The following is a 27,692-nucleotide window of genomic DNA, read 5'->3' as shown; positions in this document are numbered from 1 at the left end:
GGAGTCCCTTTCCACTCTGTCTAAGTCAGCATATTTTGTTTTCTTTTTTTTTTTTTTTTTTTTTTTGAGACGGAGTCTCGCTCTGTCGCCCAGGCTGGAGTGCAGTGGCCGGATCTCAGCTCACTGCAAGCTCCGCCTCCCGGGTTCCCGCCATTCTCCTGCCTCAGCCTCCCGAGTAGCTGGGACTACAGGCGCCCACAACCGCGCCCGGCTAATTTTTTGTATTTTTAGTAGAGACGAGGTTTCACCGTGGTCTCGATCTCCTGACCTTGTGATCCGCCCGCCTCGGCCTCCCAAGCATATTTTGTTTTCATTCTTGGATCATCACTTGAAATGTAGAAACAAACCTGATCTTAATTTTTCCCTCAAAGTGACATGCCCTTTTGAAATTGTACAAATAACAATGTCTGATTGTCATGTTGAATTGCAAGCATGGATGTGAAATGCTCCAAAGTCTGACTGAAACCAAATATTAGGTCATAAGTCAACATTTTGCTGAGAAACTTGGTTACTAAGAGGTTGAAAATGTCTATCTTTTTGTGAGAAAACTTGTTTGCCAGCAGGAAAAATTTATAGGACTGTTATCTTCCTACATGGAAGGAGAGAGATGTGTGTAATTTTGCAACCTGGGTCAGAGTCCTTTAGGACTTCTGAAATTGGATTGGTTGAGGACTGAGGCCTTGGTGTAATATTTGAATTGCTCCCTGAGGTGAAAGTCAATGAGTGGCACAGGTGTGTGTCATTTCTTACAAGGTTGTTGGGCAAAATTGTCTGAATGTCTGGGAACAGGCTCTTCCCACTGCGGGAGGTCACACTCTGCCCACAAATCCTACTAATGGAGAACTTCTGACAAGGAAATAAGCCGTCTTGGGCCATGGGCACTTGGGGTCTTGAAAGAAATAAAATCTTGACTAATTTCATCTAAGTAGCTGTGACACTCTTTGGAAAGTCTCAGTGGACATGAAGACTCAACTGAACAAAGGCAGGAGCCAGGGACAATGCCCTCAACAATGCCAAGAAGCCTGTAGCTTGCTAGCATGGCCTATTATTGTCTGTGATATTTCAGTGCTGTCACTAAGCCCATAATGAGGCCCCCCATCATCTAGTGCGAGCCACGGTAGAAAGGAAAGAAGTGGCAACGAGTTGTCTGTGTGCTCGCTATAGCATTAAAGCCAGGCACTTTGCTGCATTAAGAACATCCTACTTTGTTTCAAGATGGCCAAGGGACAGTGTCAGGTTTGCATCTCTTTCCAGAAAGTAAAGCAGCTTGCATTCCCTCCCAGTGCCCAAACTCCAGGCAAAGTTAGAATTGTGGTTCAGGATAGAAGACAGCCTCTGCTGTGGATGGGTGTGACAGAGTAGGACTTTAGCTGTCACCGCAGGCAAATTCCCGATGGAAGAATCTGCTACCACTGCACTGATATGGAGACAGTGACACCAGAAACCTGCACGTGTGTGTGCATATATGTGTTTACATGTGTGTGTACAAACATATGCATGTGAGTGTGTGCATACGTATGTGAACACATACTTATGGGTGCATATATGTGTGTGTATTACACATATGTATGTGGATGTGCACAGGTGTATGTGTGCAGGCATGTGTGTGCATGTGTAGGGGTGTGTGCAGGCATGTGCATACCTTCATGTGTGGGCAATAAAAGACAAGTGGCAGAAGCCTGGCATGGCACCATAACAGTCAAGCCCTGTCCCTGATGGATTTTTCCTCAGGCACAGGGGACTCTAGACATGTGCATGTGCATGTGCTTGTGCTTGATATTAAGTCATCATTACTCTGGGGCACTGAATTCAGGGCCATTTTCCAGATTTACCCTAAGCAGAACTCAGACAAGTTCTAAGTAGAAATATCAGTGGATAAGATTTGCCACGGTTCTATTCTCCCCTGTTCCTCATCCCCAACTGTTGTGCTCCCCAACAATTCCGATCTGAGAATCTCAGTCACCTGGCATTAGATTTTCTACACTCTCCAAAGCTGAGCCTTCTAATCTGAGACATAGGCCCATGGCACTGTGACCAGGAAGCTCGTCTTAGAGAGCACCTCTAGTTCCTCCGCCCTTCCCCTCTCCATGAGATGTTTTGTGGCTGGTCTGCACACATTTTATGTCTAGTCAAAGTGAGTGGCCTCAACCAATGCTGGTATTTGTAGGCCAGGAAACAGTAGCAGAGTTGCTGTGCTGTCTGGTGGGTAGGAAGACCATTGAGGATGGGTCCCTCAAATCCCACCATCAAGATGGCTCACCAATCAAAGCTGACACAACTGGCCAGGCCTGCCTGATTTCATGGTAATTTTGATCTTTCAGGCAAAGAAGGGGAACTACGCCTTCCTGTGGGATGTGGCCGTGGTGGAATACGCAGCCCTGACAGATGACGACTGCTCGGTGACTGTCATCGGCAACAGCATCAGCAGCAAGGGTTACGGGATCGCCCTGCAGCATGGCAGCCCCTACAGGGACCTCTTCTCCCAGAGGTAAGCTCAGGCAGCTGCCTCGGGACTCTAGTGTCTCGGGACTCTAGTGGTCGAGGGTAAGAGAATAACCTCTTAGAAGACAAGAGCCAATGCAAACACCTTTGTTCATCACATTTTCCTAAGCACATACTATGCCCCACTGCTTCCTCCTCCCCTATCCTCAGACCCTGTGGAAGTATATGGTCCCTGCCAGGAAGGCTCAGAGTCTCTGTGGGGTCTCTGTTGTGAGCAGGTAATGCCAGCCCAGAGCACATTAGCATGTGGCAAAGACATCCTCAGTATGCTAGGGTAGAGGCAGGCAGAAAAGGGCATCTCACCAGACCCAGGATATCTGGGAGAACTTCCCAGAGGAGGGGACACCTGAGGATGGAAGAATGAGGAGGAGTTAGCCAGAAAAATGAATAATTAGCAGGATCTGATAAGGGCCTACTAATCACTTTTAAAGAGAAATGTACCTGTAAAGTGGAGTAGTCAATGTGGAGACTTTTAAAAAGTAGGGTCAGAGAAGCAGAATGTCTCCATATTTATTCGCACGTGGCTGGAAGGGGCCTCTGATTGTAGGGCAGGAGTTTCCTTGTCCAAGGAGATGCTGTCTGCTGGGGCAGGGAAGGGATGTGGCCTTAGCCAGAAAGGGTGGAAGTGGGGCATGGGTAGTTCAGTGGCCTTTGTCCAGTAGTCAGCTGTGAACAAGAGCTCCTGTCCCCAACATGTCTAAGCCTTGGGCCATCTTCTTGCACACATCTGTGAAGGGCATTTTGCTGGGTGAAGGGATGAATCTGCAGAGCCCAGTGAGGAAGCCCTACGGGCAGGCTCTGCCAGAGTCCACCCAAATCCGAAATGAGGCAGAAGCATCTGAATGAAAAGGCTGGCATCATGCCAGGTTCAGGGGCAACGCTTGTCAACTGATTAATGCATGGATTTCAGTACTAAGGAACTTCTATTTGGAGACGTGAGAGTCCTTATAAATCATTTCTTTAACATCCTGCAGTTCAGAGAGGGTAACTAGAATATCCAGATTGCTGAGCCAGCTGCTGGCAGAGCTGGAAGTAGAATCCAGGTCTCCTGAGCCCTAGTGCTATGCCGATGTGGCTGCTGGATCTCCAAGCCCCACAACCTCCCTTCTCCCACACTCTAGATGTCCACATTGTGCCCTTCTGCTCATGAGTACCTGGGCCTCAGCCCCATCAAGGGAAGGCTGAGGAGGAGGGCCTGCAACCAGTCCAGTCAGTGGTTTCTTTGCAAAACTGAGGAAAAGAGTAGGGCTAATTAAGGTAAATGAGACTTTTGGGTTTTCCCTTAAATTTAATCAAGTATACATTCTGTTCCTCCCTCTACTCTCTGGAGCAGAGAGAGATGACAAGAGGGAAGGAGGAGTAGTGATTTATCAATTGCTCAGATTAAATGCATGAAGAAAGAATGGCTTCTCTCCAGGATTTATAACACGTTGGTGTTCTTGAGGTTCACACCAGTTGGTTTTCCGAGATGGGAGGCTCAGGACGATTCCACAGACCATCAACCTCTGAGCACCTCTCTAGAACAGATGGTAAGAGAGCCCATGGGGCCAACACAGCAGCAGCACCAAGACCACTAATGTGCCCCAAGACAGCGCTCATGGAAGCACAGGGGCCCCAGAGAGGAAAGGTTAGAGTCTCCGTGTGCTCACACTGCTCACATGGCTCCTGAGAGTCTGCTGAAGTGAACATTGACACACTGGAGAGAAGAGGCAGCAGACACTAGTCCAGGAGCCCCGGTCTTGGCTGGATTGCTGAATGGAGTCAGAGCAGAGGGGACTCCCATTAGGTCAGAGTAGAACCTGAGAATACTCAACCTGGGGAAGGTGGAGATGAGTGGGGAGGGATGTGGCTGCCCACCTCCAATATCGTAAGCCTTACTGGAGGCAGAAGGAGTGAGATGTCCTTCGTGTGACTTCAGAGGACCAGGGCCAGGGCCAACATGGGGTGTGTGATTCCAGAGACCAGGCTTTCTGAAACAGGCCTGCCCACTACTTGTCCACTCACTGACCGTGAGGTCCATGTGCAAAACCTCCCAACAGAGACCCCATGGGCTGTTCTCCTGACTCCAGCAGTCACCATAATCAAATGTGGCTAGTCCAGTTTCCATGTCATTTTGACAAGTAGTGTTTGATTACTGTTTGCTTTCATCAGAAGGCATGTGCTCTGTGATTATAAGGAAACGTCACCAGTGGCCTATGCTGGCCTCCCACGGTTTCCTCATCTTCCTGTATGGTACAGTTCCTTCTGGGCTGGGATCATCCCTTGAGTAGCAACACTCAGACCTCAGGTTGCCAACTTACTGATGCCAGTGGTTCCTTAAAAGGTTCTGTTGGGCTGGGTGCAGTGGCTCCCCGCACTTTGGGAGGCTGAAGCGGGCAGATCACGTGAGGCCAGGAGTTCAAGCCCAGCCCAACCAACATAGCAAAACCCTGTCTGTAGTAAAAATGCAAAAAATTATGTGGATGTGGTGGCACACATCTATAATCCCAGCTACTCGGGAGGCTGAGGCATGAAAATTGCTTGAACCCAGAAGACGGAGGTTGCAGCGAGCTGAGATTGTACCACTGCACTCCAGCCTGGGCGACAAAACGAGACCCTGTTCTCAAAAAAAAAAAAAAAAAAGGCTTCCTTGTATGGTGCATACAGAACTGTGAGCTGCCCCTAGCTAAGGCATGTTTCAGAGGAGTGAAGAGACAGGTCCTGAGAGCAGTGCCTCATGCCATTTGTAGAAAACAGATTCTGGTATAAATGGTAGGTCCTAGCCTTATGTGGAACTGCTGTGACTGTCTTTCCCTTCATCCTGGGAACTAAACTACTTCCTTCAATAAAGATACGCTCCTTTGCTTTGGTAGAAGACAGAATCTAGATGCATGTGCATGTGTGGCAGGGCTTATGTGCTATAAACAGGCTTGCAGACCACAGCATGCAGAGTGGGCATTCAATAAATGTTTAGCAACTTAATAGCCATTTATTGAGCACCTACTGTGTAGCAGGCTCCACAGCTATTGAATAAAAAAAAAGCACCTGCAATTATATCTGTCTGGAAAATAGAACAGCTGGCTTCAGGAAGTGGCTATTATCCCTCTGGCTTTCTTGTAAGCGGGAGTATGGATTATTACGGTGTGCATTAGTTTAGCCTCATTCTCAAAGTCATTTTGTACCTGTGACTTGTTTTATCTTTCCTCTGTCCCTTCCATATTTAAATATCATTTTTGTTTGTTTAGGATTTTTGTTTTATGTTATGCTTTCCTATAAATTGCCTTACTATCATTCTGGGATAAGACTGGGTATAAAAAGTGCATACAATTATAGGGAGCAAGAAGAAGAGGTCAGCAAAATTAAGCAACTTCCCTGACATTGCACAGGATCTGTCTAATGAGCAGAAGAGTGGGGGTCTAACCCCACAACCACCATCTGGCCAGTGCCTCACCATCCCCTAGGCCCCGAAGCTGGCCCCAGGAGAACAGCCTGCTGTTCTGGAAAGACCATGGCCTCCTGGGTCAGAATGACCCAGCTCTGATGAGCAGCATTGCCACTTTCTAATTGCAACAGTGGGCAAGTCATCTAGATTCTGAGCTTTAGGTCTTTGAGACGTAAAATAGACATAATAAGAACCACTTGGCAGGCTGTTATGAGGATTCAAACAGTGTAAAATGATCAGCTCCTACTGTGTTCTCTATAAAAGGTCGCTCATGTCAGTGCTGGCAAGATAAGGCTACTGGTCAATGTGGCCATCAGACTGACAACTACTAGCCAGTTTTTATGGAGCTCTGATTACTGGCTAGATCTCAAGCTAACGGTCTGTATGTGTTCCCTCTTCTCATTTTGTCGCAATATCCTGTGAGGTAGGTACATTTATTATAACCTCAGGCTTTAGTGATAAGAGAGCTAAATTTGAGAGACTCCAAGCCTGGATTTGAATGGATAGCCATGAACATGAAGCTCTACTGTCTATCCATAGCTAGATAGCTGTTCAACTGCTGACCTCCTCAAAGGCCCTGAGGTCCTGCCTATCTGTCCCTGAGGTTCCTGCAACTGCCAGGAGGCTCAGCCTCCTCATGCCTACCAGCACAGACTTATTAAGGCCAGTGAACAGGCAGACATGCAGCCACTGAGTTGGCCCGACGTGATCATATGAGGTGGTACAACACTGCGGCTGTCCGGTTCACCATGTGATGTGCCATGAGAGGGGTCTGCAGTGTTCTGGGGCAATCTAAGCATGACCCCAAACCATATAAATGCACATGTATCTTAACAACCAAGTCCCTGAATGTACAGCCACATTCTGTGTCTTTCATCCTGACCAGTGCCCTGAGCACTTAATGGACATTATATCAATATCTAACCACAGCCATCTTAGTCAAGTTTTTACTGCTCAATTAGTACATTCACACATTTATTGACACAACAGACATCTACTGACAGCCTTAGTGGTGCCAGTCACTGTGGTTGCTCAGGGAAAACAGAATAACCCACAGCTCCCGTCCTGAAGGATCTGCTCATCTAAGTGGGAGTCAACAGTTTATGTTGCGAAGATGAGAACACTGAGCTTTAGGAGGGGCAAGTCCCTGGTCCAGATGAGGTCTGGTGCCTCCAAAGCCAATCTTTGCACTGAGCCAGGCCATTCCCAGACATCAAGAGGCCATGCTGTGCTGGGCCCATGATGCTGACAGGTCTTGGGACCCCCTCAGGGTTTTGACTCTTGTCTCCACCAGACACAAGCCCATGTATGGGAATTGAGCATAGCCTCAGGTCTGTGGTCACAGCTGAGCTGGAATGCAGGTCCAGGGTAGAGATCACACAACTGTCCAGTGGGCAGTGAATTTCTCCTGGCTATAAACAACTGCTGCTCTCTAACGACACACACCTAGAGAACTCAGAGGGACCTCTACAGATGTTATCAGTTGAATATATCACCATGGATCAGGCTTAAAGAGCTCCACTCCCCACTGGAAAAGCTTAGGTGTTTGGGGTCTGAGTGCTACCAGCTACCACTGGCTTTCTGTTAAGACTCCTGGGTTACAGACAAAAATACCACAACCAGAGAAAACCACAGTGGGGAGTACAGAAGCAGCATGGGTTGTCCCACCATTGCACACATGATGAAATCGAAACTGCCACTGATGCCCTCTCAGAGCCCGTGTCTGGGCTCTGCCTTCTTCCCTGTCCTCACCTGATGCCTGCTCCCGTACCACCCAATAGCCTCCCTGGCCATTTTTCCACTTCTTAAACATGCTAAGCGCTACCCCAGACATGACTTTCACATGGGGTGTTAGTCTCAGGAAGGTTCTTCCTCCTGCAAGTTGAAAGCCAACCCTGGCAGCCTCATAATGACTTTGGCAAGACATTTCACCTCTCTGTGCCTTGATTTCCTTCTCTGTCAAATGGGAAAACAGGAATAACCATCTCAAAGGATTGGCATGCGAATGAAGATTCAACACTATTTGTCAAGCATGGAGGGTAATCCTTGGCACATAGAACATGCTAGACCCATGTGAGCTGTTTTATGATTAGTCATCCTTCAAGCTTCTCCTTACCTGTAGGCTCCTCTGTGAGGATTTCTCCAATCCTCCAGTGAACACCACCTACTATGTGCTGTTTCCTAGAACCTCTACTTTGATTAAATTTTTTTTTTTTTAAATCACAGTTCTGCCTGCACTTTGATTGAGCTAATTTTTTTAGGGTCAGTGATTGTATCTCTAGACCATAAGCTCAGCAGTGCTGAACATCATACTAGGCAAAGCACAGAAGGTCCTCAAATCAAATGATTGTATGAATAATTTGGTGAATCCCAGTGGGAGAGACTTAGGATATAGTAATGAAAGCTCAAAAGAAAGCATTTTCAGGATCAGGAATATCCTAAATCCACAACCTAAATGTTTGCCTCTTTCCTTTCTGTATTCCCAGGTTTATCTTGAGCTCCTGCCACAGAATCCATGTGATGGGCCTTATGTGATTTGCTGTCAGACTTTATTCTTGGGCAGTGGGATAGGGTGGGAGAGAGCGGGGGGCTGTTGGGGAGGGAAGTGACAAAACTTAATATGCGTTTTGGGAGTAACACTTTACCTGCAGTGTGGGGAGTGGACTGGCAAGAGAAGAGCTAAGGCAGAAAGCTGCTAGGATGGCTCAATGTTGTCTGTGGTGGGGCCAGCATGGTGGGGCAGGGGCCAGGGCCCTCATGGCTGAGTCGATGAGGTCAGTGGCTATAGCTCACCTGGATTGTGTCTTGCAGGATTCTGGAGCTGCAGGACACAGGGGACCTGGATGTGCTGAAGCAGAAGTGGTGGCCACACATGGGCCGCTGTGACCTCACCAGCCATGCCAGTGCCCAGGCCGACGGCAAATCCCTCAAGCTGCACAGCTTCGCTGGGGTCTTCTGCATCCTGGCCATCGGCCTGCTCCTGGCCTGCCTGGTGGCTGCCCTGGAGTTGTGGTGGAACAGCAACCGGTGCCACCAGGAGACCCCCAAGGAGGTCAGCACCCTGGGGCCTGCCCTCCCTTTCGCAGCCTAGAGGCAAGAGTGTCACACTGGGCCACTGGGAGGGCAGATTGTTTCTAGTTAGTAGTTACCTGAGTCATCTTGTCTGGAGACAACAGAGTTTTATATTGGGGGATTTCGTTGTTGTTTTATTTTGTTTTTAAAACTAGAGAAGAATGTAGGGGATGTTTTCTTGCTTGAACAAAGTGCTGCAGTGCCAGCCTTAGCCACTAAAGTCCTGTATTTATCTATAGAGCAGGTACAGCGTGGGCAGCGCCAGAGAGCCCTTCCCTACCCTGCCCCGCCCATGTGCCTCCACCCTGACCTGGAGAGACCACCTGTAGGGTAAGAGAGGAGCCCGTTCCTTCCTGATTCTCTTTGACTTCTCACCAAGGGCCACAGGGCACTGTTCTCCCAGAGCATCAGGGGATCCCTGTCCCTCCCAGCACTCCTTTCTCCCTATATCCCTCCTCCTTGCAGGGCCCAACCTTGCCCCTGTCCCTCCTGGGTACACCCAGCCCAGGGAACACTCTAGCTCTGTCCACACTCCAGGTTCTGGGCACACGTCCCTCCCTGTATGTGCCAACTGCAAGTTGATTCTGTCCCTCCACACTTCCTTCTTATCGGGTTTGTATTCTTCTGCAAGCTCTTTTTTTTAATTTTTATTTTTTCTGAAATAAAGCCTTCACCAAGGTCCCCCAGAGACCTGGAGACAGTTCCCCTAAGGGAGGGTGGAAAGGAGTGTCATTTGGTGATGATGCTTTGCCAGCAGAAACTACACATGCCCAGCCACACCATCCACGGGGCTGTCACTCTGTGCCACATAGGCCTCAGCTATGTCTAGAACCACAGCTCTGCTTAGAGACTCTGTGGGTGCAAATGGATATAAACCTCAAACAGGAAGTGGTAAAGCAACCTGCATCAGACCCAAAAGCACTTCTATTTTGTTTTTGTTTTTTACCTGTTTTTGTTTTTACTGAAAGCTCAGATAGTACCGGGCAGTTCATTAAATGGTTTCAGAGGAAGGAGGTCCAAGGGGCACAAAAATAAACTGAGCCAGGAAAGAAAAACAGCCAGGAGGATGTAAGAGCCGGCGGGCTCCTTCTCAGCTTAATTTCGGGCAGGGATTTGGCACCTCTGGACAGGAAGGGTAGGTCCACCATGTCTGTGGCCTGGGTATCTGGCCACATCTCACCCTCCATTCGTTGGTCTGTAAGGGCATTCCTGGCAGGTCAGGGATGAGGACAGGGGTGGGTGTCCCTCACTCCTTTACAGGACTCTGCATTATACCAGGTAGTGAGCTCTCTGTCCTTACGCTGTCTCTTCCCTGGAAGGAGAACACTGCTTAACTCTGTACATCTGCAATATTCGGGGACATCTGTCTTCCTCTCCATCCTTCAGTGTATCTCCATGTAAGGGAATGTGAAGCTGGAGTCAGTTGCAGCCTCAGTGGCTGTCCTGTCACCCCCAGAGCTCAGAAGGGAAGAAAGGCAGAGCTTTGAGGAAAAGGCCTGAAAGGAACAGTTGATGGTTCTGTCCCGAGCTTCTTTAGCTACCGGAACATTTTGTATAAAGAAGTCAGTGGGAGGGACAGTGAATTATTCTGACGAGCAGTGTTAAGGAAAGGCCACACATATCTGACCTCTCCTCATCGTGTCAGCCCCTCCACGCCATGGCCAGTGTGCACCATTCACCTGCTTGGCACCACCCAGGTCTCTATGCACGGAAGCATCAGTGGACAGCCATGGTGGAGTGGTCCCAAAACCACTCCCAGTAGAACCAAGAAGGATGAGAAGGATGGAAAAGACCAGACCCCCTAATTGGCCCATGTTGCTCCCACTCCATGTTGTTTGTTTTGGGTTTTGCTTATTTTCCATAAGTCTTCAGCCTGGTTTCCTCTGTGCAAAGGCCTTTTGTGTCAGGGGAGCAGGGGAGGGTCTCCAGGTGGATGAAAATCACACTGTCAGGAATTTGCCTTCCTGGGCAGCAGTGGGCAAGGCTGGGGGCCTGGAGACACAGGTTCAGGCTCAGCCCCAGCCTCTAGCCTATCATCTGTGAGCCACATGCAGGGAGAGCTTGTCCTTTGGATGGGAAGTCATTGTCTGCTTTTAGCCATGTCCCTTCACAATGCCTAGTTTAGTGACAGTTTGGACAATTTCAGCCTGGACCACCCACAGTTAATTGTTGTGGTGTATGTGTGTGAGAGAGACAGAGAGAGATAGAGAGAGAGAGAGAGAGAGAGAGAGAGAGAGAGAGAGAGAGAGACTGGTGATTGTTAAAGAGACATAGATAGGAAGACAGAAAAGAAAAGAGAAAAAAATGTGAGACCAGGGGACCAAGGAATCACCTAGCTGTGAGGAACAGCTCCTTTCTTGCCGGTAAAACATCCTACCTTTTATTCTGGCTTCTGCATAAGTCCAGGATCTCAGTTATGAAATGATGAATACATCAGCCCTGCTTCCAGAATGTGGGACTTCCTGCCCCTGCTGCCAACCTGCTTCCAGATAGGAATGAGGACACATGGAGAGAGGCAGGTTGGAAAAGCACAGCAGCTGCCTGTCCTCCAACCCCTTCTGGTGTTGCTAGGAAGGGTTGCATGGAAATGTTCCATCTTTTTCCTATTTTTATGGGTTTCCAAATTTCAAATGCAATGTCTCCCTTCCTTCTTCCCTCTCTCCCTTTCTTCCTTTAATAAGCCTGCCTGTAAAGACTCAGCCCCTGCCTTCAGGGAGCTTACCTCCTCATGCACAGATGTGGCAGAGAGCTGGGCCCAGCAGTCTCCACTCATTGAGCAGGCTGTCGTGCAGTGATCAGCAAGTATCACAAAAGTGCTGAGGGCATCCAGCCCAGCCAGGGCATGGTGGGGTCAGAGGGGTTAGGGGTGTGGTTATTGAAGACTAGTTGGGGCTCAGAGCTGTTAGAACTGAGCTTTGAAGCATTGATACAAATCCTGGTACTAAAGATGAGACAGGAAGTTGCATTTTGGGCAAAGTGAACAGCACGGAGGTGAACAAAGTCATCATACCTCCTGGAGCTCTAGGGCTGAAGTGTCAACATGAGGAAGGAGATGCTAGCAGGGGAAGCTGGGGAGGGATACGGGGCCTGCACCGAAGAACTTAAATGCCAGACCGAGAGGTTTTGACTTTATCATGCAGGGAATAGGAACCAGGAAAGGGCTCAAAACAACAGTCTTTTAGAAGCATATTCTTAAAACCTTCAAAAAATAATGATGGTATTTAATCCAGAACTACTTTGTGCTCCTGGTTGCCCGTGTTTTATGGGGCAGCATTTGCAATTAGGTGAGAGTGTCTGGTTGATCTTTCAATGTTTCATTTTGAGGCATTGGCTGTATTTCTTAAGAGCCAGAAACCTGTCTTTGGGTAGAGCCCAAGTTGTGTTTAATGGCTTGCTCTAGGATGTCGTCACAGTTTAGACACCTACTTGAAGAAGAGTAGTAATGTGCATTCAACCCCTTAATATTCATGTAGATTTGAGCTCATATTTTTTCTAAGGAATCAGACGATTATGTAGTTATCCAATGCAGGTGAATGCACCAAGCTCCATGGATGCAGTAAAGAGCCACCCGCTAGATTTATGGGGGATGTGGAGCCATTGCTCTGAGAATAAAATATTCATGAAATAAAGATGAGAACTGCAGAAATGGGAGACGACATGAGGAGTGAGATATGAATCATCCATCACTGGGCTCGGAGTTTGGAATTCTTGCTTTCTGCCTTGCCTGCCCTCCCTTGGCCTGGCTTCCATCGCACACAGGAGCTGGCTGAGGCCAGGGTGGCTGGGCAGCAGGGGACAGAGGAGCAGACGGCCCCTCTGTTCTGGCTGTGGGCAGCCTCTGTCTGCATGCCCCCACCTGCTATGAAAGATTAGATCCCAGAGGCCCTCACTTCTTCCACTCCACACCCTTCCTTGCCTCCACTCCTTTGATGTCTTCTTCAACTGCATGTAAAGAGTTTGCCCTTCTGCACATTTTTCTTCTTCATTTATGCCAACCCAGCAGTGTTGCATTGAGGATTCAACAAGGGAAGGCATATAAAGTGAATTAAAGATGTGCCTGGCCCAGGGTCATGCTTGGTTGATGGTGGCCACGGGGCTACTCCATCCAAAGGTTCTGGGCTAGGCAATGAGGAATATGAGGGAGACAAGTGACACCTTAGGGCTCCTTTCCTATGCTGAGCAATCTTGTTAGTCCTCTTCAGTAGTGGAGGAAGGCATCCTTATCCTTGATGAAATCCATCTCAGAAGTGAGAAGGGTAGAGATGGGATGTGAACAATGTGTCTACCTCTGTACCCCTGCTGCCTCCCAGGTACAAGCTTGTCAAAAGGCCAGGGCACTGTCCTTTCCACTGGGTATGTGCATGAGCCCATTGGGTTCCGAGGCAGCATTTTCCAGAGGACTTGGGAATGAAGGTTGTGACTTGGTGCTCTACCCGGGGCCAGGTTCCTGGCTTCTGGTTACACATTTACATTATCTGAACCTCAGTCTCTCCCTTCTGCTGGAAACAGCCTGGCCTGAGAACTATGCTCAGGAGCAAATGGCTTAGCATGAGAGTAAGAATAGTGAGTGTGCATATTTCAGCCCACTGCCTCCAGTGAGAAGCCATGGAACACTTACCATACACCACTGTGCATCTCAAAACCAGATCACTTGGCAAAGCCTCCCCTGCCTGCTGCCACCACTAGCTGCCTCCCTTGCTGGGTGTGCTCCACATTGCCAGTAATTATTTACCTGCCTGTCTCTGCTTCAGATCCGTCAGTGCCTCCTCACCTCTGGATTCCCATCAATTTGCCTTCTGTCTGGAACAGTGGAAGCTCTCATTAAGGGGTGATGAATATAATTGAAGTATTGAGCACTTTCTATGTGCCAGGGACCAAGATAGATGCTTTATCAAGAACGTTAGCTCATCTGGTAGTAGGAGCTCAAGCACGTTTATTGAATGAATGAACTAGTCTGGACTCACATAAAGAAAATGTTATTAATGTTAAATTGTTGTGTAATCATTGCAGCTGGATCAATGGCTTTCAATTCTGGCTGCATATCAGAGGTGATGAATTCTGGGGCTTTTTAGAAATACAGATGCTTGGGCCCTGTTTCCCAAAGGGTCATATTAGGGAGATCTGGACTGCCATAATTTCTAAAATCTCCACATGTGCTTCTGATATCCAGCCAAGGATGAAAACCTCTGATCTACGCCAGCATTCCAAGGTGAGAAGCTACTGGGGGTAATGAAATTTGAGTAGAATGAATTCTTACTGGTGTGGGGAGGATGAATTTCTTGACACACTGATGTCATGGAAAAGAGCCCAGGTTTTAGGCTGGGTGTAGTGGCGCATGCCTGTAATCCCAGCACTTTGGGAGGCCAAGGCAGGAGAATTGCTTGAAGCCAGGAGTTGGAGACCAGCCTGGGCAAAGAAAGCTAGACCTCAGTCTCTGCAATTTGTTTTTAATTAGCCAGGTGAGATGGTATGTGCCTGTAGTCCCAGCTACTCAGGAGGCTGAGACAAGAGGATTGCTTGAGCCCAGGAGTTCAAGGCTGCAGTGAGCCGAGATTAGGCCAGTGCACTCTAGCCTGGGAGACAGACGGCGACCCTGTCTCAAACAAACAAACAAAAAAAAAAAAAAAAGGAAAAGAAAAGAGCCCAGATTTGGGAACCTGGTAGATGTGAGCTCTCGTCCTGACCTTCCACTTACTGTGGAATTGCGTGGCCTTGAGCAAGCTGCTGTACCCCTAGCCTCAGCTCATTCCTTGGTGCACCTGCTGCTACCACCATGATGTGAAGTCATTGTCGGTTCGCTCTCATTGCCCTCCCTAAAATATCTGTGGTTGAACTGATCAGAACTCTTTCTCCTGATGCTTTGAAAAACTACCACCATCTCCTGAGACCATTTCACTTAAGTAATTGAGCTCCTTTGTCCTTATCCAGCCAATACTCTCAGACCCCTAGGCCAGCCCGTTGGGGTTGGGTAAGTCTTGGGAACAACACTGAAGATTGTGTTGGTGGCATTTCTCCCAGCCCTTGGGTCCAATTTAGCACCTGGTTGGTCTCAGTGGTAACAGGATAATGCCACCAACAGCCAGCTCAGTCAGGGGGAAGTCCCTCATCCCCAGTTTTGTTCCTGCCCAACTTAAAATAAGAGCTGTTGGACTCCAAGCAAAGTCTGTTCTAAGGAGTCCCACGTGTAACAGGCTGTTACAAAGATGATAGTTTAGTTAATTACCGTTTTCCAATACACTGTATTATTTCCACATTGGTGAACAGTGGCTTAATTACAGAACTTTATCTCTGCAAGACAATGCCTGGGAGAGGTTCTCCAGTAACCTCTGTTGGTGCATCTGTCGTCAGTTTAATATAGGATGAGAAACACAGAGCTGGAATTCAGCCGGATTCATGGGTAAACACAGTCTGTGAATTTTATGTCATATTCAGGGATGTTTCACTAGGTCAGTTACCTACAGTAAATTAATGAAGGTAGCAATAAGTTTCCAAGTCTCTTTTCACAGCTGTCATTACCTGGCCGAACACTGAAACCGTGGGATAATGAGGATGTAAACGGATGTAGTTCACATAAAAAAGCCCATTATTTGAATTTGCATAACATAATAGAATGCACCATTTTGTCTAAAAGATAGATAATTATTCAAATCACTCCTGCCTCTTTCCTTGAGTAGGCTGATTACTCCTGTCTCCTCTTTCCTTGGCTGGAGACACAGAAGGAACAGCCAGACATGACTTTATGAGTGCTAAATCTACGGCCCCAGGTGATTCAAGCAGACCATGCTTCCAGGGTTTCCAAACCAGGCAGTCTGTTCTCCACACCTCAGCTCTGGCTCCCACAGACAGCAGCAGGAGCAGGCAACTTAAAGGACACATTGTGAGACACAGCAAATGGCTGCATTTGTTTTTCAGAAAACACAGGAGTCATTTGCTGCAGTTATACACATTTTCTTATTCAGTTAAACAACCAAAATAAGAGGCTCGAGATGGTACCCTCATCTCCCAGGATTTGTCCTGGTGTTGGAGCTATTGGGAATGATGGAATTTGAGTAGAATGAGGTGACACTGATGTGAAGAGGATGGATTTCTTAATAACTATTTGGATAGGAAACCCCCCTGGAACGTTTGTCCATTTGGTGTAGACACTTTCTGCATGTCCTGACACAGAGACTTTAAAGCCTAATGATAACTGCAATTGGGAGTTGGTTCCCGCAGCACAGCTTAGCAGTCTTTAGAACTGCTTCATCCATCCTTAATTTGAGGCAAGCAAAAAAAAAAAAATGGGTAAAATAAACTTAGTCAAGCTCTTTCTTCAGAAATAACAGACTGTCAGGGAACTAACTATCTCTACATTCAGTCTCAGGGCTGGTTTTGATTCTAAATGCTCTAGTATTACCCAATCCACTCCCCACCGCCGTGTTTACCATTCCATCTTGACACCTGTGCCCTGCCACTTGACGGTCCACCACGCTCCATCTTTCTCTCCCTCACCCTTCAGTGGTGAAGTCTTCCAGCTCAGAGACGTGCCTCGCTCACATCTTCCTTCAGAGGATTTTGGCTGGTCTGTCTTTCTCTGAAGCTCTCATGTTTGTTTCCCTGGCATGAAGTAGAAACAGTTCTTTCACCTTGTCCCTTACTTCCAACCCCCTACCTCCCTGTGGCTTTCTTGGACAGGAAGTTAATCTTTCCTTCTCTCCAAACTCTGACAAAATGGGAGCATCTCCTGAACACCCTGGGCTAGTGCTCAATTGACTGAGAAAAAGGACAGGCCCTCTATCAACTGCCAGAATCCAGAGTTGAGCAACCCTGGAACCAAGACACCCGGTTCCCACTTCAATTGAGTCCACTCAAACTTTATTTCTTTTCATCTTCAAAGGGGTCCTTAAAGTCCTGAAGGGAAGTTAGAAGGGAGGAAAAGGGAAGATTATGCAGCTGACTAGTTACTAACTAGTTCTTCCAGTGGTCCCCAGGTCATCAATTTCCCTTCCACAGAAATGAAAGTCTCTGCCAATGCGGGTGACCAGCTTGTTCAGCCTTCTCCAAGCTTTGCTAGCTGCAAAGAGAAGAGAAGGTTATCTTATTAAACCCTGAAAGTATCTGAATTCCTCTCTCAACTACAACTTCCAGACTCCCTGGTACTTGTTTTGTGCCATTCATACATTTCAAAATGAACATGCCTTATAGATACAAATATTCACCAAAATGATTGTGGCACTGAGTCTCACTAATACAGATGACACTCTATCCACAGTTTAACAGGAGCTCATAGCAGTCCCAAGAATGCTAGAGATGCAGACTTGATGCTGGGCAGGGGTCAGGGCTTGTCTGGAGGCCCAGCACCCAGACACTAGGAGGACAGCTGTGGAAGAGGAAGTTTGACGGAGTCCCACTGCTGCAGCAGATGAAGCACCCACTGTTTTCTGTCTCTCTGTCTCTTTGTTCAGGATTCAGCTTCAATCTTACTGTCCTTATTGGGGTCATGGTCCTGTCTCTGTCAGGTAACCTGTCTCTTGATAGCCTGTTAAACTGTTATCCAGTGGGGATAGTAACTCCCTAAAAGCAATAAACCATAGACTTCCTTGGGAAAAGATCATTGATGCTGAGTGGCGCTAAGCCACTAATACCCTGTATAACAGTTATAAAATATTCCTAAAGTAGTCTTACATGCAAAAATGAAAACAAAGCAGACAAAATAGAACACACAAAAAGGAGCAAAGTTGAACAGAGCTGGCTCCACCATGGTATAAGGTAATTAGGAAAATAACTTGAATTTGGTTTGCTCTATATTTTACAAACCTTTGAAGGAGTCAGCATAAGCATTGCATGAACAATATTTAGCTGGGCCAAGTAGAAGCCTGGCATTCTCCAGCCAGTCCCCCTGATTTCCCCATGACACTTGCCATGCAGAGGTGACCCTAACTCAGAGATAGTCTCCAGCACCAATGAACTGAGCTCTGCTTGTGTGGGTGGGCTTCAGATCACTGGAGTTGTGACTGTGCCTATGAAGCTGTGCCAGTGGTTTCTGATATCATTTTCACCTATGACACCAAGCCACATCCCATAGTATCCTCTACTGTCAAACCAGTTGGCTCTCTTGATTTCCTCCTGCCCTGGCATGACTTGTCAAGTTGTCTTATGGGTGTTGTCAGTTTTCTTGTCCTGGGAAGAATTCTGAGAATGACAGCAGGTGTCTCATCAGAAGCCAAGCTCTGTGTGCCAACCATGAACTCATAAAGGTGTGGAGAGAGCAGTGGTCCCACCTTCTATGTGCCAGGGGACATTGAAGCAAGGAGTGAACTGTAGAGCACTTAACTTCCTTGCCTGGGGAACACTGAGTTGACCTTTCATGGGGGTTAGCCCTGTAATTCATGCATTCATCTGGTCAGGGCTCATGCCCATCTTTCAGCTGAACTTCTGGGGGTGGAAATCCTCTCCGATCATCCCCACAGAAGCTCAAAGCAGTCATTGGAATGGCTCTTAGATTCATGTGATTCCTTTGTTTTCTTCTGAAAGCATATTCAGGGCTCCTATATTTCTTAATATTTCTAACTCCTCTGCAAGGTGGACAGGGGATGGGTTGCTTTCTCTGATACAAGATGCCAACATGAGACCACCTGCAGGGGTGCCTGGGAGCTGAGCTTCGGGACTGTATTTCTCTAGGAGTTTGAGGTGAGGGAGAGGTCACCACGTTCCCTGGCCCATCAGCACCCATGTTGCTTACAAAGTCCCTGCAGCTTCAACCTCACCGGGAAGCTCATATGGCTCCTCTGCTGAGCACCAGATCCTGTGCCCACCTCACTGCGGGGAAGCTAAGGAAGGAGATGACGTCTTCCTTGAGCTTTCAAGCAGTTTGTCTGCCTTTAATTATTCTGACATTGTAGACAAATCATCAAGTTATTTGAAAGGAACAATATTCTGTTTTGTTTTCTTTCTTAAGCAAATGAACAAACCAAGTAATTTCCTGTGATGTCACCCACTGTGGTGAGACAGTACCAGGTGTGAGATCACCCACTTAGATAGCCTTGAACCCTCATGAAACCAGGAGAGTCAGCTGACCCTGGGGAAGTCCCATTCCTCACAATCTCCATGCAGGAACGCTTGCCCTCTTGCCCTTCCAGACAAGGACATGTCCCCTTCCTTGGGCTGCCTGAGGAGATTGCACAGGGAGGACAGAGGTCACTGGGTGAGGCAGGGCTTCTCTCTGGCTCCAGGCCTCCAAGCTGCCTCTAACACTCATGGACCTGTGACTCTGAGGAGTCATTGAACCTTCCTGGGCTTGAGCCTCCTCTTGTGTAAGGTGGGGATAATCATACAAAGTCTTTTCATCATCGTGAACTTGAAGTGGCATATTCATGGGGCACCTTAGGGGCTCGAGGACCATTTCCTTTATTCCTGTGGAACAACTTCTCCTGTCTCTGCCTGCTCTTCAAAGCATCTTGTCCTAAGGGTTGGTTCTGGGTGTGGCAGTGACTCTAAACTGAGTACAGAGGCAAGGTAGGATGCAGCCAAGGCCTGTTGATGGCATCTTCTTTGTTACATAGGGATCATGTCTACCCCATGGCTTCCCCATATGACTGAGGGTTGGCCATATAATTGAGGGGAGGTGGGAGCCACATGAATGGGATACTCACCCACAGCCCAACAGACTGACCAGGCCTGGTGCCTCCAGACATCCAGAGTTGTAGCAAGCCATCCTTGACTTACTGTTAGGGCCCCACCTGACCTTCCTGTGCCTTCCCTCCAGGACAAAGAAGTGAACTTGGAGCAGGTCCATCGGCGCATGAACAGCCTCATGGATGAAGACATTGCTCACAAGCAGATTTCCCCAGCGTCGATTGAGCTCTCAGCCCTGGAGATGGGGGGCCTGGCTCCCACCCAGACCTTGGAGCCAACACGGGAGTACCAGAACACCCAGCTCTCAGTCAGCACCTTTCTGCCGGAGCAGAGCAGCCATGGCACCAGCCGGACACTCTCATCAGTGCCCAGCAGCAACCTGCCACTGCCGCTGAGCAGCTCAGCCACCATGCCCTCCATGCAGTGCAAACACAGGTCGCCCAACGGGGGGCTGTTCCGGCAGAGCCCGGTGAAGACCCCCATCCCCATGTCCTTCCAGCCCGTGCCTGGAGGCGTCCTTCCAGAGTCTCTGGACACCTCCCACGGGACCTCCATCTGACCGCGCCGCCTGCCCTCCCGCCCACCCTCCCACCCACCCGACCAGCAGAGCTTTTTAATACAAGAAGACAACAACACAAACCACACACACTCGCACACACACACATACACAGAGACTCTTTCATTTTTCTTGTACATATGTGTAAATAATGACAGAATGGAGTGGGGTAAAAGTGTATTTTGAATATTCCCAATTTTCGAAGTCAGTAAAAAAACACAAAAACTGTATGAATGACTTTGTAAATTTTGTTCTATATGAATAAAAAGGAAAATTACTTGTGATCATTCTGAAGTGCCAAAGGAGCCCCCCCATTCCTGGGCCTTTCTGAGGGCAGGAGGGGCGACCAGATAAGAAGCCCCTCTCTGCTGGGGGAGAAGGGAAGACGAGGAGCCCCACATGCCACTAGCTGCCTTGTCCCATAGCTTGCTGCCCCATTTCTTTGCTCCTGGCCCCTCATTCCTTTTAGTCCTTCAGCTGCATAAAGAGTGAGTCTGGAGCCCGTATTGGGCTCGCCCACTGGGTTGCTGTGCTGTAGGGTGATCGGCTGTTCTGGGTAGCCTGGGACCGAGGAGGTGCCCTGGACTCAGGGCCGTCCTGTCCTGTCCTGTCCTGTCCTGGATCATGCGGGACGAGATGGTCACTGCTGTGTGTGCCGCAGTGTGCCTCTGCCCCGTGGGCCCAAGAGAAGCTGACAGTTACCTGTAATAAGGTAATTGAGGACTTTGATACTGAGCTGTTCATATCTCATCCTGTTGGCTTTGTTTCTTATTTTCTTTTCAAAATTAGAAGAATCAAAAAGTGATAGAATATTGGGGGAAGGAGGGCAGACTCCATCATTTCCTCAGGGAGGCTGGGCAGAGGTGGGGTTGATCTGGAAGAAGGTCCATGGGGGCAAGGAGTTGCGAGGTGGGGTTAGTTACATGGACCAGGTGAGGTGGTGGAACAAAAGGCGAGGTAGAGGAAGAATGTTCCCTTGGGTTTCGGCCTATGGTCCTGGGTGAGAGAAGGAAGTGAGGCCATAGATGCAGGGAGTAGAAGCTTCGTGGTGTCAGGTAAACAGATCCTTTTAGAAAGAGTTGGGGGAGGTGCCCAGGTGGGTGGACCAGTACTCCAGGTGATGGGGCATGCTGAGAAATAGAGAAAAGAGACCATGTTTGTTTAGGTAGGATGAAAGCGTTGCCCCTTAGATAAGAAGCATAAGTGTAACTCCCATCCACCAGGGAAGTTGCTTGTAGCCCCAAAAGTGAAGGCCTATCTCAGGGTCCTAAATCGTGCAGGCAGTCCAACAAACAGGGATGGCTCCAGCACAAACCCTCCCTTCCAGCTTCACCACCCTCTCCAGACCAGACCTGGAGTCCTCTTCAAGCACCAATCCAGCCCAGAGCAGGGGCCCTTCTCACTCAGGGCATCTGATATCCTCTGAGATTTCCAGGCCTATGCCTGTGCAGGTACAGCTGCGGGGAAATCCAGTTTTGTAAGCCTAGGACTACCTAACAGCTCCCCCTCCTTCAGTTGCCCTTTCTGAGGCAACTAAACTACAGAATCAGGGAAAGAACCATTAGGAGTGGAACTGGGGGAATCTGAGTTGTGTCACTTCAGTTCCTCTCCTAAAGACAAAGGTTATTCTGATCTCCAGACCTGTCAGAATGGAATACACAGCCCACATCTGTCACTGAAGGAGGTGGAGCTCCCACAGCCAGCAGTAATCACGGAGCTGAGAGCCTGGGTCTGTGATCGTGGAGAAATACAAAGTCCTATTGATTGCTTCTTCTATAGCCTTATGGAGTTTCTAGAGAGATGTATTTATGAGGGTGATAACTAGCTCGGGATTGATTTCTTTCCTAAAGTCCCTAGTGACATGATTGAGCAGTAAAGAACAGCCACATCACACAGTCAGCTAAAAGCACTGTGGGGAAGAGAGTGTTTATAATTATGATTTATCGCTGGATGCTGAGAATGGTCTGATATTCGTGCTACCTAGGCAATCCATTGACATTTCTCCAATCAGAGCATGTGGAGCTTGAAGCCAGGCATGCTCAGAGAAGCCTAGGTGGGCTACCATGACCCCGAGGAAGAGCAGGCTTTGTTTTCCATCAGCACATTGGGGCCCTGCCCTGAATGGTCAATTTTTCATATATATATATCTCTCTATTTTTTTAATCAAACTCTGGTCTCACTGCCTTATCTCACACCAACTCTGTTTCCCCATTGCCCCCTGAGATGGCCTGTCTTCTGGGGTATAGCATGGATGTCTTCTTGGACGGTTCTGCTTAGAATGAGTGTCAAGGGGGAAAGAGAGGGAGATGGAGGATGTGTTTGTGCGTGTGTGTGTGTGTGTGTGTGTGTGTGTGTGTGAGAGAGAGAGAGAGAGAGAGAGAGACCAGCATCCTCAAGAGAAGTATTCTGCTTATACAAAATCCTTAACACCTCATGGTGTTATTCTTCACCGTTTATGTTATTATTTTTTTTTTTTTTAGAATTTTCTACCCTTGGCATGAGGGGAAATGATTGATAGTCAAGCAAGTTCTCTAGGAAAAAAAAATCTTCCCAACTCAGATTTCTGTGTCAGCTCAGAATGTATCTTTTTTCATGCTTTGCTCTTTGGATTTATAACTCTGTTTAGACTATTCCATACATTTTAGGTATATTTTGTGCCTTCAGACACTGCAAATAATAATCAGCATTTGGATTAAAGTTGTTTAATAATAAATCTTGTCTTTGCTCCCTATGCTCTTATTCTCTGGGGTGAAGAAATACTGTCTGCTTGTTTCTGGGCATGCTGAGATTATGAAGTAAATTCTGTGCCCTCGGCAGGGACAGTCATGAGAAAAACTCCTCAAGGGGGTCTCAGATATGCCTGGAGGTAGGCCATGCCCTCTTCACCCAGTGCATATCCAGAGTTCCCTGAAACCAACCAGGGGACAGTGTGAGGGACAGGCTGAGCAGCAAGTCTAATTTTTGGTTAACCTAACAGTGTTCTTTAAAATATTAAGTTCTTGGAAGTGTCTTAGGAGAGAACTGGGTCATGATTGATCAGTGTAGAGAAGTGTTCCCATGGCCTGGAGGAATGAACACCCTTTTAATTGTCAGCGGACTGTGCTGCCACTCTCATCTCTGCACTCACCCTCTCCTCTAGATAAGTTGCTTCCCTGTGCTTAGGTCTCAGGGCTAAGGGACTGTCATTCCTGGTGGAGCCATAGCTTGGCTTCTCAAAGTTTGGCCCTTACAGGATCTGTGGAGACCTTTCTTCAGTGAACATCCTATGCCCTCAGTCATCCTACAGGCCTCGAGCCATCAACCTGATCCTCTACCCTCAGATGCATGTGCTTTTCAGCCAACCTCTGAAAAAGTCCCCTGGCTTCAGTGACTTTGTGGTGGAAACAGCCCCGCTGTTGGCCTCGAGCTCAGTAAAGCTGATCTAAGGGGGCTGTCTGTCATGATCAAGACTTCTTCTTTTAGAAACCAAAGGGAGGATGCCCAGCCCTAGTTCTTCTGTCCGGCACCAAGGACAGGCTTCTCCACATTGGGGTCACTCCTGAGACTGGGGCCGAGGGGTGGGCAACAGACACCACTGGATTCTGTGAGCAGATGGGTGGACAGGAGCAGCTGCGGGGAATCACAAAGGGCTGTTTTCTTAAGAAGAAGCTACCTAGTTCCTAAATTAGAAATCCTCCAAATAGTACCAAGGTAAAACTAATTTCATACCTAATGTTTATCTTTTCAAGCACTGAAGGAGAAGCAGACACATTAAAGAAGAAAAGCCCAGTGATCCTAAAGGCCATGAGGACCTGGAGGGATGCAATCCATGGCCTGTGCATTTTCATTTAAAAGTCATTGCATTTAATAATAGGTGATAGAAATATTATAAAAAATTGAAATAGCAAACATTTTAAATATTATTAAATAACAGAGATGGGCAAGGTCTAATAGCTAACTCAGGTCTCTATGTGACCTTCTGCTTCCAAGGTGAAGGGGCCACTTAATTGAGTGCCTCCAGCTTCATTTTCAGGAAACCTTCACTCCCAAAAGTATCTGCTCATGAGTTAGCATCTGCGTCTTAACTAGAGCCTTGTACTCCAAGGTTTGGCAAAAGAAAATGAGATAAAAGCTCCAGACAATTTTAACTGACCTTTCCTTGCTGTGGACACAATAAAAGAGGCAGAATTTCTGTTCCTAATGTAACATTTTTTAATATCTAAAATATTCTTTTATGCCATTAGTTGTTTTAATAAAACTGTTTATTCTTATTATCCTCACCCTTTGTACCAAGAAACTGCACATAAATAACCCTCTTCTGTGCCAATAACTTTACTCACTGTCTGTTTTTTTCTTTTGCCTCTCAGTGGTGGTATTTAGTCAGAGGAGATTACTTACGAGAGAAGGGAACCTATTCCAGATAAATCAGGTGAGCTAATAGTCACCTCCTACGAAAGAGGAAGGGACAATTGTCTGTAATGTCTGATCATCCCTCCCCTGCCAGCATTTATTGTCTCACCTCTGAACTTGACATTGAGCACTGAGTTCCAGAGATAATAGAAACTCTGTCTGCAGGGGGAAAAAAAAAAGATGGGCACAGAAGTTTACAATGGCTGATGGCTGGGATCTGGAAGAGAGGGCACTAGACAGACCTGGATTACTTACGGTGAGCAACCAAATGTGCCCCAAGGAGAGCTCAGTAGCTGGTAGATTCAAGTATACAGTTGCCAGAGACTCAGGGGTGTCCAAACTCAGAGGAAAACAAAATATTCACCAACATATGGAGACTTGTACATCTAAAATAAGTACACACAGACACATATACACATATGTACATGTTCATGCACAAACACCTAAGTCTATGCAAACACACTCACCATATCAGACACATGCATGTAGAGTTTTAAAGCACGTGGCAATGCACTTGGGTGACATAAACAAATGGAGATATGCTCATCAGAAACAGAAACCAGGGCAGAAAAGAGGCTGTTTCAGAGCTTCCCTGCCCAGTGCACAATCTCAATGCAACAATCAGCCAAGCGGTGCTCTGCAATCAGCCACCGAGGAGGGAGGAGCAGCTCCTGCAATGTGGCCTCTTGTCTGCAAAGCTGCCTGGTGTGCTCAGCTAACCCTCCTCTATCATCAGTCCCTTGTTCTAAAATCCTGATTTGCAACCAGAATCCCTGAAATATGCAAAGAATCCCCAAGCATTCTCCAAAACATCCTGCTTCCTAATAAGAATACCCATTATCATCTGTATCAGTGACTATATCTCGATCAGGTGTGGTGTTTGAGGGACTGTACTATACCCCTCACATATAAACACTCTCTTATTCTCAGATCAGTCATGCAAGGTAAAAAATATTATAAATAGATTTATAGATAGGAAAACTGAGACTCAAAAAGACATGGTTCCAAAGCTGGTGAGAGAGAGTGTTGGGATTCACTGTCTTGTCTGTCTGAGTCCTTAGTGCATACTCCTGCCAGTACAGCCGGCTCTCCCTCCTGGAGAGCATACCTGCTGTGCCTCAGCTGCTGCACCTGTGCTGACCTTCCCTGTCACCAGCCTATCAGGTACCCCAGCCTCTACATCTGCTGCCTTCTCTCCAGTGGCTTCAGGGCAGTCGGTGAGTATCTGCTTGTGGCCCCCTGCAGTGGCTGTAGCTAGGCTGGGCTAACAGGGTCATTTCTAACCACAGCGTTGGGCTAGATATCTGCTCCCCTGAAGCTGCCTCAGCCAGGCAGGGCATCAGTCTGTTAGGTTTACTCAGAAGCTGGACTGTTCCTCTAAGGGTGTCTCCTTCCTCCCTTAGACTCCCCAAGAGGCATCTCCTCCTTCTGCCAAAGGTAAAGTGTGCATCAAGCTAAGGGAAACTCTGAGGCTAACTAGTGCTCTAAAGAGTTTTAGGATTCTCCCCTGGGCAGGAATTCCTCCATCAAAGTCCCTTGACAGACCTAAGAGGTGCCTGAAAAACCTCCAAAAATTATCTGCCAAATTGCTTGTGCATGTATGTATGCATGTGTGTATGTGCATTTATTCCAGGATCCTGGTTCATATCTTTCACATATTCCTAAAATTCTCGTATAAAAGCTCTAAGCCACTTGCCTTAAGAGTTGTGAGTCAGGCAAGCCTCTGCATCTCACTCTTCCAAGGTGAGTGTTTAGGTGCAATCTTATTTTGGTGCTCATCTGAGGTGAAAAGCAGAACAGTAGCCAGAGGAGGGAGTGTAGAAAATGCATTGCAGATGCGGGCCTTGGGGCTTTGACTAAGAGGAGGTGGAAAAATCTCACTGGCAGGGCACACTGGGCACCATGAGATGCATGGGCAACAGGGTGGGGCTGGTGCCCTGATCCTGGCACCCAAGAAAGTGGTCAAGATAAGTCAAAGGAATGAATACTAAAACTGGCCAGGTCTGGGCTGGATTCCTATGTCTGGCTCTTATTGGGGGTGACATCTTGAGCACATTCCTTTTTACTTCTTTGAATCTCACTGTTTCATTCTTATATTAGTGACAATAATACCTATATCTTCTATTTGGTGAAAATTCCATAGTTAGTAATCATAAAAAAAAGCTGCAATTGGGAGTTGGTTCCCATAGCACAACTTCTCAGTCCTTAGAACTGCTTCATCCATCCTTAATTTGAGGCAAGCAAAAAAAATTGAGTGAAATAAACTTATTCAAGCTCTTCCTCCAGAAATAATAGACTGGCAGGGAATTGGCTGTCTCCACACTCAGTCCCTGGGCTGATTTTGGTTCTAAATGCTCTAGTATTACCCAGTCCACTCCCCACCACCGTGTTTACTATTCCAGCTTGGTGCCTGTGCCCTGCCACTTGACAATCCACCACCCTCCAGCATCCTCTCGCTTGCATTTCAATGGTGAAGTCAACCTCCTCAGAGACCTCCCTCGCTCATGTCTTCGTTCAGAGGATTTTGGCTGGTCTGTCTTCCCCTGAAGCTCTCATGTTTGTTTCCCTGACATTAAGTAGACAGGATTCCTTTCACTTTGCCTCTTACTTTCAACCTCTTACCTCCCTGTGGCCTTCTTGGATGGGAAGGGCCAGTGCCCTGCCTGGGATATATCCACGTTTGCTCTGTTCTAGGCCTGGCTCCCTGGGCAAGGGGTGCAGGAAGAAGGGATTTGTGCACCTTAGATGGGTACGAATGCTAGACAAATGCTGTGTCAATAAAATAAGTGAGACCTGCTTTTGCATTTTGGCTCTGGACTTTACAGTTGTATGATTTTGGATTTGAAGTGATAAGAATGAATTCACAGAGCTATGTGTGATTCATGATTGCTGAAATGATGTTTTCCCAGTTCATAAGCTCCCGTCTTCTGCCAGCTGAGCCTCTTGCAGAACCTATACAGTTTCCAAAGACCAGAGCTGGCTCCTGACAAGCAAGGCCATGCTTCCCTTTGCTTTGTGGAAAATTACTTTTTTTACTGCAAAACAGCATGGCCTAGTGCTGATTCAGTAGATTAGAGTAGGAAAAGACAGATCGGGCTTAAAATCTGTTCTTTGCCACTCACTAGATGGGTATCCTTG

General features: G+C 47.5%; 1 protein-coding gene across 2 annotated transcripts in view; it reads left to right on the top strand.

The window, feature by feature from the left end:
* The window catches only part of GRID1 (glutamate ionotropic receptor delta type subunit 1), a 784,539-nt gene extending 764,090 nt beyond the window's left edge, over positions 1-20,449 (top strand). The window contains exons 14-17 of one of the 2 annotated variants that reach the window (XM_021943982.2): positions 2,322-2,488; positions 8,735-8,975; positions 9,235-9,325; positions 19,740-20,447. In XM_021943982.2, coding sequence (XP_021799674.2) covers positions 2,322-2,488; positions 8,735-8,975; positions 9,235-9,324 — 498 coding nt within the window. In that variant the 3' untranslated portion in view covers position 9,325; positions 19,740-20,447. Of the gene's footprint in view, positions 1-2,321; positions 2,489-8,734; positions 8,976-9,234; positions 9,326-19,739 lie in introns of both variants that reach the window. The other variant, XM_003903675.5, reaches the window with a different exon arrangement.
* The last annotated feature ends 7,243 nt before the right edge of the window (positions 20,450-27,692 follow it).

Source organism: Papio anubis, chromosome 11, assembly GCF_008728515.1.
Source record: "Papio anubis isolate 15944 chromosome 11, Panubis1.0, whole genome shotgun sequence".
NCBI classification, from domain to species: domain Eukaryota; kingdom Metazoa; phylum Chordata; class Mammalia; order Primates; family Cercopithecidae; genus Papio; species Papio anubis.
The sequence above is the reverse complement of the archived record's forward strand: the minus strand, read 5'-3'. Positions and strand labels throughout refer to the sequence as shown.